Source organism: Trichogramma pretiosum, unplaced genomic scaffold, assembly GCF_000599845.2.
Source record: "Trichogramma pretiosum strain Unisexual culture from Peru unplaced genomic scaffold, Tpre_2.0 scaffold41, whole genome shotgun sequence".
Taxonomy (NCBI): domain Eukaryota; kingdom Metazoa; phylum Arthropoda; class Insecta; order Hymenoptera; family Trichogrammatidae; genus Trichogramma; species Trichogramma pretiosum.
In genome coordinates, this window is record NW_019640824.1 from 1,202,998 (window position 1) to 1,216,194 (window position 13,197).

Sequence of the window (13,197 nt, forward strand, 5' to 3'; positions counted from 1 at the left end):
GTGTCCTTGTGATAACCCTATTTTTCCAGGAAATAGAGTAGAGAGAGAGAGAAAAAAAGTCATACACTGTAATAATGATAAAAGAAGCTCGTGTGCGGTAGACACATGCACGCAGGGGGCGAGTGCGTAATTGAAGTAATTAGCTGTGCGGCGCAATACATGTCCATTATATCCACGTATATTATTCCGCGCGCGTGGCAATTTATACACTCGAACCGTCCGAAAGGGAAGAGAGAGAGAGAGAACTTTTATCCCTTTTTGTTAGATGGACCGAAGGAAATGGAAAGGTGAATTTTAAATTGCCTCATTGGGCAAGACCGGCAATTCCGAAGACAGATAAGGCAGCTCTTGTTTGAAAATTTGATCTCTAATGAGAATTAAAATCCTTGAGATGCAAAGGAGCTCGCTTGATTCGATTTTAAAGTTAGGAGGGTGAGAGAGAGAGAGCGGGTAGTCGACTACTTAAGCGCCGATATCTCACTCTTTCCCTCGCGCCCCCCCCCCCTTTGGTACAAAGAAATTGGTGGGTGGGGGAGAGAACTCATTATCGCCGATAGATGCCTGTGTATAATAGGCGACGAGGCAGAAAAGCAAGCCGCGTTGATTTTGTTATATTTGTTGAGTTGAGCCGGAGTAAAAATCAATAGGGATGGATAAATAACGAAAAAGGTCTGGCTGTGTATGTGTATGTGTGTATATTGTGTCGTATGTATAACAATCGTGATTATGTAGGTCAACAGCTTTGCATGATACGACACTATTTGCATAATATAATAGTTAAAACCTGAGCACGTATATGTATACATTACGCTGTCGGCGGCGTGTACCGCGACTACATACAGACAAAAATGAGCGTTTTTTTTTTTAGGTTTTTAATTTTCTCTTCGATATTTTTTTTTCTCTTTTTTTCAGTTTTTTTTTTGTTATTTGCGTTTCATGCGATATCGTTTACAGTATATACATCGAAATGCGACACGATGAAAGCGAAAAAATGATGACGACGATGCATGATGATGATGAGTATCGTAACATCAACAACTATGTATCCTCTTACTTCTTATCCCCCAGTCCATCATGGTTGAGCCTGGATCGACGCTTCTGTATGCGCGTGTCTTTGGGTCGTTGTTTTATTTACTTTTTCCTCTTCTTCTCTCCCTGTTGCTTTTTCGTTGCCGTTGTGCACTGCCGCTGCGTTACTCTTGCTGCTGCTGCCCAAAGTCGCTATATATGTATATATAACGTATCGGCTTACTTCCACTTTAGGCGAAAGTATATATCACTGCGCTTGTAATGGCATCTGTGTCTCTTATTTATCTTCCTTTTTTTTTTTTCGTTGGTCGTTTGTGTTTTTCTATACGGCGGGTCTCTCGTCGGTGTGTGCGCGCAAGAAAATAATCTTCGACGTTGGTCCACTTTGATACGTGTGCACATAAGATTAAAAGAGTCTCCTTTTTCAGTCGGTGTAATTATGCCGTTGCTCGTCTCGTTGGTACTGGGTGTATATTTCTTGCGAGTTACGAATACTTAGTAGCCGTGGAATAATTAGTAGTAGCCATTAAAGGAAGGAACACTGCGTTGCGATAATTGGTAATAGTCTATTTGTTTCCCGTTTGGTCCACTCACGCTCACCGTGAATATATAATAATGATGTATTCGTTGCGATTGGTCCACTTCGGTATATATATCTGTATACTATTGTAATTGTAATATAAACTGTGTATAATAATAATAATGGGGTTGAATCGTGCGACACACACTCGTACGCACGGACGACGACGACGACGACGACGACACGAGGCGCCTGTCGCTGCGAATCTGTAGCGATCGATCTGATTCCTCTACCGCCTGAAACTCGACTAGTGCTGATGCACCCAATAGCAGTAGCAGCAGCAGCAGCAGCTGCGTGCTGGAGAATTGTAATGTACCTGTTGGAGCTCAGCACTGGTCTGGCTACTGGCTGCGTCGATGCTTCGATTCGATGTTGGAGCGATTATTGCAATTGTATGATAATATTCGTCAATGCTGGCAAAAGAAATCGTGTCCGAGAATGGCCTCGTCGAGGCGATATAATATGGGCACTTTGACGACGGCAAACTCGATCGACCCCTTTTTTTTTTTTCGTCGTCGTCGAATGTACGTACGTACGTACGTACGTACGTGCACGTAGTAGCAGTACTGTGCTGCAAAGAGGCCGTGCTCCGCGAGGCGCGCACTATACACACGAGCGAGATCTATATAGTACGTATGTGCATACTACACCCACACCTGATGCGCGACACACATGTATGCATCTGTCTCTTCAACCAGTGATTTAAAGCTCTCGTCAATGTGTGTATACATACACAAAGGTCACCTCCAACTCCTTCCACTCTGTCTCTCTGCTTATGCCCTCCTCGTCCTCTTGATTTAATATGTATCTTCTTGTTCTTTCTTTCAATACATAATTCTATCGAAGGAACTTTATTTACTCTAATCTTATTTGTTTGAAAACTCGTTGATAATAATAAATAAGTCGATAAAGTCTCTCGCGCACGGGACGCGCACGACGAGTTTTCGAAGAAAAACAAACGACGCAGCAGTAGTATGCAGCAGCAGCAGCAGCAGCAACACAGGGGGGTTAGGCAGATGGACGTACCCCGTCGACGTGCGTTTGCCGACTATGCGCGTTATTGTCGATGCCGCAATAGCGAAGAGAGAGGGTGGGCTGGTATATATAGACGGTAGAAGCCACCACCACCACTACCACCGCCGCCGCCACCACCACCAGCGCCTCAAAATATTTTCCTCCTCTCTCACTCTCTCTCTCCTCGCTACTACTGCGCAGTGTCCGACTCTTGTGCTCTGGCTCGAAGCACTACTCCTCCTCACCCACACCACCGACACTGTATCTGCTCGTGCTCGTGCAAGTGCAACCCTCCGACGACTACGACGACGACGACGACGATGCGAGCATGTAGCAAAAGAGAGCTTAAAGAGCAGCCAATAGTGGCATTGTATATAGACGAGATAGAGAGTAGAAGAGCGTCTGCGAGGGAGAGAAAGAGAGAGAGAGAGAATGTCTGTCGTAACGCGGAGAATTCGAGTGCAGATCGTAATTCTTACCCAAGAGTGGCATTTGGGGATTTGAAAAGCGATATATCGATTGACTGCGCCGCTAAATCGAATGTTTTTTTTTTTTTGCCGCGCGTCTTTCGAGATTTTTCGAGCTGGAAGGGAAAATTTTTGGTACGGATGCACGGATCGAGATTACGGATCGTGTTTCGATTAATGAATCTCAGCTAAGAGATCCGAAAATAGACACGCATTAGCACGTGTAGCACCGCACGCGTCATTCGTTTTTCAGCATCTACCTACGCCACGCGATCTTTCATATCTGCGCGCTGAATAAGACGGTCTCTCTTCTCTCTCGCGAATCTCTATAAATAATAAAACGAACGAGTAAGAAAAAAAAAGGCAAGAGATAGAGAGGTCGCGTACACAAAAGAGGACAGTTACCGAGCTTTTTTGCATTCAGCGCTTTCTTCGCCCGAGTTTGCGCTAGCAAACAAGGACGAGCCCAAGAGAGAGGGACTATTAAAAAACACAAACCGAAGCCCGAGCATAAAGCGTCTTTTTTGTCGCGCGCTATACATGCCGTAGCATGGTAGGCGACACACTCGCTCTCTGTGTGTATCGTAAACGAAAAAGAGTAGTAGTACATTTCTTCCACACACGCCTCGGATACGGATAATAATGCGGAGCGGAATAAAAAAAGGAAAGAAAGAAAGAAAGAAGAAGAATAAAGAAAGTAGAAAAAGGGTCGTCAAACTTTGCAGCGACCGCTAGTAGCGTAGTAGACTTTTTAATCAGCCGTGTGTGTGTGTGTGTGCATATGTCAAACGTCGATGTATATTTCCTTCCACTTGTCCGACTCGACTTTTTAATTCGTCGCTCGTTGGAGTGCATAATTCAGCTCGAGCCTCGGATTCGCAACACCTTTTGTTTCTGCCTCTCATTGTCCGTATATACGCTCCGCGTGTATATAGATATACGCTGTAGGTAGGCTGTGTGTGTACGGTGTAAATGTGTTAAGCACTAACTTGTGTGTATCGATGCATGTGTGTAGGCTCCTTCACTTTAACAATAACACGCGCCAGGCGCCGTGTTAGTGTAGCGTAAAGTTCGACACAAGTGGCTGCTGCTGCTGCTGCTGCTCCCGCACGTGGCAAATGGTATATTCTCTATGAGGTGGTGCATATATAGCATCAGCCTCTGCCTCTACATATATATATCTGTAAACGTTGTAACGCGCTTTTGTGTACAGCATGTAGCCTCGGCACACGAGCGCACAAGTTTACACATTCGATCGGAAGCTGAATCAGTGAATTATATGCGAGCGCAGAGAGAGGGAGAATAAGCGAGTGAGCCATTGATTTCCGTTGGCCGGATGCGTGTGCGACTGCACCGCGCTTTAATGCGCACCTATACTATGATATATACTTTTATAGTTGAGGAATATTAAAATATATAATATTTCTTCGGTCTTCGCTTCCACGCCAAGTTGTTTTTTTTTCTCCCTCGTCTTCGTCAAATTAATAGGAGGAGGGAATCGGACGTCGCTTCGTTAGTGTCAAAAAATACACTCGACTCAACCCGAGCTTTTCCTCGCTCACTCTCTGACGAGAAGAAATCAGTTCGCAAAATTGCAGCACGAACGACGTTGACTAGTAGTAGTAGTGGTGGTAGTAGTACTACTAATATAAAGAAAAAAAAACTCGGCGCTACTTTGGGCACTGCCACCACACCGAGCTGTTATCGCTGCGATGACATGTACTCTTTCCCTCACTTTTTCTTTTTCTCTCTCTCTTGCACTCGTCTATCGCGACACGGACAAAAAAATCAAGTAAAGAATAGCTCATCAGGGTGAAAGCCTTTGCTTCCTCCGTCTCTGGCTGCTGGCTGCAGTGTGCAAGCTTCATCTTCCGCTAACTCAACATACGGAAAATTTCCATTTTCAAACTATTCCTCTCTTTACTTGGTTCTTTTTCTCCTCCTCATCCTCCTCGGCAGGATTATTCCGACCGCGAGCGAGCGGAGGCAAAGAGAAATAAAGAGATGTACGAGCGAGCCATTATAAAAATATAAATGGGGTTAGTCGAGCTGCGAGCGAGGGTCGACGTAAACACACGCATACGTACACACACAGACAGAGTAGAGCACTCGAAAATGCAGACAGATTTCCGACGCGAAGATATGGGCTATATAGACGGAGAGACGGCCGTGAAGGAAGAGGAGGAGGAGAGCTGCCAAAGCAGAAGAAAATTAAGTGGCTGCACGAAGAGAAATATCTAACGATACATATAACGCGTATATAACGTGTCACTCGCAAAGTTTCAAAGAGAGTCCTCGAGCTATATAGGTGCGCGTTAGATATATAAATTTGAGCCGGACCCGTGTTTGACATGTACGCACGCCGACTGAAAGCGAAGATTATTCGAGTACTGCTACCGAGCTGCTGCTACTGCAGCTCTCGGATGAATAGTTTCGCGAGGTTGAATTCTAAGCGCGCTCGGCTATGTATCGGCGCTCTCTCTCTCTCTCTTCTCTATCTCTTGCTCTTACAGCTAACACTGCTGCACTGGAGTACGGAACTCGACCCTCTATCAGCTCCCGAGAATGTCGAAATGCGGAGGAATGAAGCCAGCTTGTAATGCCGCGCACAGCCCCACAAACGCGTATACACACATACACACACACAGGTACTACTAGTCGAGCGGCTCGTCGTCGTGCGATAACGAGAATATATCATTAAAAGTTCAGCGAACTTTTGCCAGGTGTGTGTGCGCAGCTTGGAAAATGTCGACTATGTACATTATACAGGTGAAAATTAAGCGCCTGTGATGGTACTGGCGGGCTTTCTTCTTTTCCCTCTGTCTCTTTCGGTTTTTTTTTATTTTTCCAACGCTCAGGCTCGAATTATTTTTCTTTCTCTTGTCAGTGAGCGCACGCATATACCTTTTTGCTTTAATTAAATCATTCTGGAATACGTTTTAACTCGGTGCAGTGCAACCCGCGCGCGGTTCAGGAAAAAAAACGGAAAAGGGAAGGGGGTGGCAGGTATAAGAATACACCCCCTCACACCCCTCTGTGCTCCCGTGGACGAGTTGTTGGAAAAAAAAAGGAAGGCGAAAAAAAAGTCGAGCTGTAAGACTGAAAGTTTCGAGCGAGCGAAGCGATTTATTACGATAGAAATGAGCGAGCGCCAAGCGCGTTGCCATTAAAAAAAATGCGTTCGACTTTTTATTTTATAATAATTTTTTTATAAAAAACTAACTCGAGCGAGAGACGACGAACACTCGAACCGAAAGAAAACTGTATAAATGTATATAGTGACGAGCAAAAAAAAAAATTACAGGGGGTTGGGGGGGGCCAGAAAAGTGTGTAAGTTATAAATGCTCGCGACAGAAAGTCGTATAAATTGAAGGACCACTTGACAAAAAGAGCGAACGAGAGAGAAAAAAGAGTGTAAAGCGCGGTGTAAGGGGGGGACGACGGACGAGTGAAATTTTATGGTTATAACTGCTAGGGTAATTAAAACATTTTTTTCGCCAAAGTTTCGTAAAAAAAAAAAATTACTGTACATCTTTCAAGAAAAGTCAAACATAAAATAAAAAATAAAAATTGAAAAAAAAAGAGGAGAAGGAGGAGGATTTTTCCAACGAAGTACAAAGCAAAAAACCGAGAAACTTTATATTCTCCTGCGTCTAACGGGCATTCTATGAATATAAGAATTACGGATCGACGGCTGTAAAATAAAAGGTATACGGCTTTCCCACGAAATCAAGTGGAAATTCGATTTAATAACTTCCACATAAATATGGTTAATTAATATCGGCCTGCTCGGGCATTATCGAGAAAGTTAACAAGTCGAAAGAGCGCCTTCATCGCGCAAAATTAATAATCGACAACGAAGCTCCTATACATACTCTGCGGGCTATATAGCAGTAGTACTAGTGGTGCGCGCGAAGGCGGCATTTTCGCGGGCGCGCGCGAACAATCCTTTAATCATGACTCACCTTTCAGCGGCTCAAGGCCGCGAACGCGAAATATAATCTCGCGCTTCGTCTGTTATACAGCGGAGCATAAACGTTTGTGGCCGGCGGTCAAAGGAAGCTGCAGGAATATATATGTATACAGCATAGAATATGCATGTGCATCGGTCCTGTTTTCTCATCAAGAGAGCTAGCACTAGCTGTGCTATATACAGCAGTAACGGCGGCGACGTCTAGCAGCGCGCGAGCTCTTTGTCATCCTTTAATTGATTCACTCGATGCGCCGCGCACATAGAGAGAGCCGCTGCTGCTGCTGCTCCGACGCTGTACACTGGCTTCAATTTAATCGAGGCTTATTATTTTTCTAAGCTCGCGCTATATACACTCCCGGGGACGAGCTGTACAGCGGACACGCGCGCGCTACATGAAAGGGAATTGCCGCGCAGTTTCGATTACGCAATTTTGCAACTAGCAAAAGAGAGATTATCTCTTTGGATATATAGTCGAGCTGTGGGCCGTTACGCAATTCACGCGCGCGAGAAAGTTACGCTTTTCTCTCTCTCACACAGGCACGCATACGCGCGCGACCCGACGCGTAAACAAACGCGAAAGTAATAATAGTAATAACGCGCGACACTCACCTCTGGTGGACGGATTGTTCATGAGAATGGCCAGAGGACACTCGTCGTCGTCCAAAATGTACTCCTGATTCGTGGCCGTGTTGTTGTTTCCGGCGCTCGTGCCGTTGCTGTTGCCATCTCCGTTTACCTGCGCGTCAAAAAAAAAAAAACACAAATAATGCATGTAATTCTCGTGGAACGAGCGTGAAGGAGGCGCGTTAATAACCAAGTTTCCTCTGAAGGCGGCTGGTTCTGCTTGGCCCCGAGCCAACGTATGTATAGGCGGCAGCTCGAGAGAGCAAATTCAGCCTAGTTTTCACTCGGTACTATGTGTGCATGCGCGATAATAATTTTCTGTACATGCATAAGCTCCCGTCGGAGTGAAATCAAGCTCGAGAGAACAATTTGCGTCGATCCGAGGCTCGAAAAAGCGCCAAACAATGGTCTGCCTCTCTTTCTCTCTTTTGTTTACACACAAAGTCGTTGGGAGTCCGCGCGCGTCGAAAGTCGTCGCGTCGAAAAATCGATTGTGCATATGCGCCGGAATCCATCGTTACCGACACGGCAAAATAGCCTGCCACTACCACCGCTGCTGCTGCTGCTATCCGATGGTAGGTATAGCAAGCTTTTCCGAGCCCGAGCTTGATATGTATCGCGCGTATCTTTGGCGCGCGCCCGCACAAAGTCCGCTCGAGCGAGCGTGAATTTTTCCCTTTTTTTCGTCGTCGTCGTCTATTAAAAATCATCGACTGTCGATCGGGTATGGTCTCGGCGATCGAAACGTCTGATTAATACCGCGCTGCTCGATTGCATTAGCCGCGCGCGCACGAGCTCGTATCCCTAGCTCGCTAGAGATCGTTCTCAGGAATCGGTCGAGCGCTTAATTTCAATTGACAGATCCCGAGAAGTGAAATTGCAAGCTCGGTCATGAAGGGGGGGGGCTTTGACCCATATAATATATATCTATGTATAGGTAGTGGTCGAGCTAAGAATTACACGTACCTGAATCAAGCAGTACTGCTGCGGATCGACTTTTTCCAATCCGTACTTGGTCAGCATCTCCCTGACGACCTGCGCGGCCGAGTCACGGATGCTCAATAGGAGCGTCTTGTAGGGCACGTCCTTGCAAAGTGCCTCGCCGTAAATCTTGAGCGTGCCGCCCGTGTCCGGGCCGCCGTCCTTGCTGCGGAACTGCTGCAGCTTGCGCTCGAGTTTCTGCTGTCTGCGGCGCCTCATGACCGCCTCGGGATTCGATATGCTGCGCGTGAAACTCGTCTCTGGAAGCTCTGCGTATATATATATGTGACAGAGAAAAGGGACCAGAGTTAGTAACGTATATAATATATAGGAGCAGCCTAGTAGTAGACAGTTATTGGTTTTCCTCGGAGCCGATCGTCATATATACTTTGGGGGCCGCAAAGGCGCTTAGACACGCGTGTTAATTGCTGCTGCTGCTGCATCGGAGAGCGAAAGAGAGACAGAGAGACGGACGGTCGGCCAAGTTACTACTCGGGGAGCTTTTCCGAGGCGAGCCTAAAGATATACACGGGAGCTATCGGTACTGTCGCGAAGGCAAATAGTTTACCCGAACTATGCTCCATATTGCCCGAGCTTCTCTGCACACTGCCACCACGTCACTTTGATGTGCCAGTTTTTTTCGTTCTTCGTCTTCTTTTGACTCTCCCGCATATTTTTATATATAAATGTACACACGGATCGCTTTTGACGCTTTGATTTTCAGCGAGCAAAAGGTACGTAGAAACGAAAGCGGCAGGGTGGGGTGGACAAAAATTTAAGATATGACGGTATAGGCGGGCTCGGGCGGGCGGGGATAGGAAAAAAGCTCGGCTGCGTGCGCGCGCGATACGTGTACACCGCCGAAGCTTTAGAAATAAAAAGTAAAAAGGAAATCTGTCAGTCGTGCGTGTATAAACGCGCGGGACCATATAGCAGAGCGGAGCAGAGAGGTAGGAGGGGGGAAAAAAGGAAACGTTTTATTATTACTCTTTGCTCGGGGAATACGGCACGCACGAATACACGTGTGTGTAGTAGCTCCGAGGTAAACTGCTACTACACCGAGGAAAAGCTTTTGCGGAAACGAACTGGGCAAAAAAGCCACACGCCTGCCTATATACGTGTATACACGTTTCCGCGCTCTCTCTCTCTCTCTCTCTCTCTCTCTGTATATGTCGCGCGTATGTTTATACGTGTACGAGTAAATTAACAATATGAAGCGAGTCGATGCCGGTGTTATTACGGACATTATAACAGGCGTGACGAAAATAAAAAAAAAACGAAGAAGAAAAAATAAGCAATCCCCGCTCGCTCGCGTTTTTCTGTATATTTGTTGTGGAATTTCTCAGATGTGTATATTATACGCGCTTCTGTGTGTGCCGCTGTGGTGGCTACCGGGGGTCCCCGCCTCCTTTGAAGCGCGCGTGTAACGCATAGACTGCAATCGCAGGCAACCTACTAACCCGACGGCATTCCAATATATCCATCGCGATGCTGAGCGAAGCCATCGATTAGCATAATTAATATTAACGCGAACGTTGTATATTACACGCGTTATGTGTGTTGTTTGCATGTGCGTGTGTGTGTGTGTGTGTGTGTGTGTGTGTGTGTGTGTGTGTGTGTGTGTGTGTGTGTGTGTGTGTGTGTGTGTGTGTGTGTGTGTGTGTGTGTGTGTGTGTGTGTGTGTGTGTGTGTGTGTGTGTGTGTGTGTGTGTGTGTGTGTGTGTGTGTGTGTGTGTGTGTGTGTGTGTGTGTGTGTGTGTGTGTGTGTGTGTGTGTGTGTGTGTGTGTGTGTGTGTGTGTGTGTGTGTGTGTGTGTGTGTGTGTGTGTGTGTGTGTGTGTGTGTGTGTGTGTGTGTGTGTGTGTGTGTGTGTGTGTGTGTGTGTGTGTGTGTGTGTGTGTGTGTGTGTGTGTGTGTGTGTGTGTGTGTGTGTGTGTGGATGTGGTCCGGTCGTTAATAAGCGATGTGTACAATTTTACTTATGCACAGCGGAGCGTCGAGCTCGATTCCGAAGGAATTTAATTGATTTCGCAATTTATTATTTTCCAGGACGCCGCAAACGCGCTATATATTATATTATATGGCAGTTCTCCAAAGTCGCGCGTCTGATCGGCTATATAAAGCTCATCAAAGTTCGATCGAACTTGCGACGACGCCGGTCTAGCTTTTCTCTCCCTGTCTCGGTTGCGTCGACGACCCTTCTTCCTCGGCGTGGCGGCTCCGCGATTAGAAAATTATCGATTCGCGGCCTCAAAGCAACAGCTCTTGAGCTCCTATGTAGATATATGTAAATGCATACGTAGTGTGTGTGTGTGTGTGTGTGTGTGCGTGTACCGCCGTATATAGAGGAGCCCGGCTGGGGTAGAGAGGCAGTGCACCCTTGGCAATTTCGACCATTCTATGGCAACCGGCGGCTCGGCTAATCGATGCTCGTGCGCGACTGCGACGACGGCTATGACTACGACGTTTGGCCCTTTGGCTCTCTCTGCATCAACACACGCGCACAAAAATGCTTACATAACACACACGTCGTGTAACTCTGCTGCTCACACACACACACGTCGAGCTAATAAAGAAAAGTAAGCAAAAGAAAAAAAAAAAGCAACAACGAGTTGAGCCGAGCGATTGATGAGCAGCGCGAAACAGGTGTTGATTATTCGTCGAGAGAGCTTGCGCAGGTATAATATGTACACTCGAGCCAGGGGGTAAAATAAAAAAAAAATTGAAGGGCTTTTTTTCGTTAACTCTCTTTTCTCTCTCTCTCGATTATTCGCTAGTAATTTCACGCTCGACTGAAATGCGCTGCCAGCCTCGTTGCCTGCTGCTGCTGCTGCGAGGCTGGGGGCTCGTTGTAACATGCAAATCGCTGCGTAAACACCAGCGCCAAGTTCGAACGAATTTTTTCCTCGATTCGCGAGAGTTATTATCGATCGATCGATTTTTCTCCACCCCATCTCGCACTCTCTCTCTCCCGATGCAGCATGTTTTACGAACTCATGTTTACTTTTTATCCTCGCGCTCCTTTTAACGACTTACCGGTGTACAATTTTTCGGCCACGCCGTTCTGATCGACGGGCGCGACGTTCTCGTCCTGCTGCTGCTGCTGCTCGGCGCTCTTGAGCCTGCTGAGCTTCTCCTGCTTCTTCATCTGCTTCTTCTCGCGTTTGCTGAGCTTACGTCGAAAGCTCGAGCCGCCCTCGGCGAAGCCGACGCCCTGGGCGTTGGTCTTGTCGTCGATTCGCCTCAGCAGGAAGCGGCCCTCGCGATCGTCGATGTGCCAGTTCAATTGGACGAGCAGCGGCTTCTCCTCGAGGCCGAGTTTCCGCTCCTCTGTTGGCAAAGAAGAAAAAAACAACGTCGTTATTATGAGATCAGGAGGGGGAAAAAATGAGCGACGGCAGCTTATACTGGCTGCGCGCGCTGTGCACTGTACTCGTAAATTGTGTGCACAGTCGCTGAATATCATCGCGCGCGGTGCAATTTTCATAAAAGCGAGAGGAGCTCTGCTGCTACCTGCCGTCGCGAGTATTAACGCCGTATATATATACCTATATATACAGGCTCGAAGCATAGACCGCATTTTTAAAGCGAAAGGTCATGAGTGGCAGGCAGGTAGATAGCGGCAGCTAACTCGAGAGAGAAAGGACTCGTCTTTTAACAACCGCACACAAGAATATTAATTATATACGCTTATGTATATGTGTAATACGTGTGTCTCGCATGAAAAGGAACTCGAATATAAACCGCGCATAATGGGACGACGTCGCGTATATTTTGCGAAAACGAAGAACTAGACTTTTTCTCCGCGCGGGCTCGCGAGGCTTGAGCTGCTGCGGCTGCTGCTGTTAAGCCGCGAGAAAAAAAAGCGAGCGTCGCGAGCCGCGCAAAAAGTTGTTGAATTTCTTTTCTCTCTCTCTCGCACTCGTGCATTTTTTTGGCGAGGGAGAGAGAGAGAGCGAAAATTAAAAATTTCGCGTGCACACACTTGTATACATAACACGCATGCATGAGGTAAAAGGGGGTGGGGTGGGGGAGGAGTCGCTGTGCGCATATTATAGTTGGTATACAACTATGGATTCACTTCTGCGGCGCAGGGATTATGACACGGCAGCGAAATTTACATAATACACCTCAGCATGTTTGGAATTCTCGTCTAATTAGTATACTCTCGACTGCTGCCGCTATACTACTACTGCTGCTGCTGCTGCTACTACTGCTAGTACTATAGTACGAGCCAACAGCTTAAATATGCTGATACTAAGTACTTGATTCCTTGATTTGAACTGTTACGACGTATGCGCGAGCAGTCGCGCTCGTAATGCGCTATCCCTATATGTATGTGTACATCGGTATAACGCGGGTTAAAAATAAAACTCGGCGAAACTCGTTAGAGGATGAAAGAAAAATCATAATAACGCTGATCCAGATAGGCGCGCATATAATACGACTCTTGGCGCGCGCGTCTATATAGGTACGAGTGTGCGGGCGATGATGTGTGCTCGATGCTTCATATATGTATATTGAGTTTCG

The 13,197-nt window shown here is 46.7% G+C and overlaps 1 protein-coding gene across 11 annotated transcripts in view; it reads right to left on the minus strand.

Moving 5' to 3' along the window:
- Positions 1-13,197, minus strand: part of LOC106656697 (afadin) — a 71,551-nt gene that overhangs the window by 23,123 nt on the left and 35,231 nt on the right. For 10 of the 11 annotated variants that reach the window (XM_023463278.1, XM_023463281.1, XM_023463279.1 and 7 more), the window contains exons 4-6: positions 11,704-11,997; positions 8,654-8,937; positions 7,673-7,799 (exon numbers count right to left, since the gene is read on the minus strand). In XM_023463278.1, coding sequence (XP_023319046.1) covers positions 7,673-7,799; positions 8,654-8,937; positions 11,704-11,997 — 705 coding nt within the window. Of the gene's footprint in view, positions 1-1,054; positions 2,640-7,672; positions 7,800-8,653; positions 8,938-11,703; positions 11,998-13,197 lie in introns of those variants that run through there. The other variant, XM_023463282.1, reaches the window with a different exon arrangement.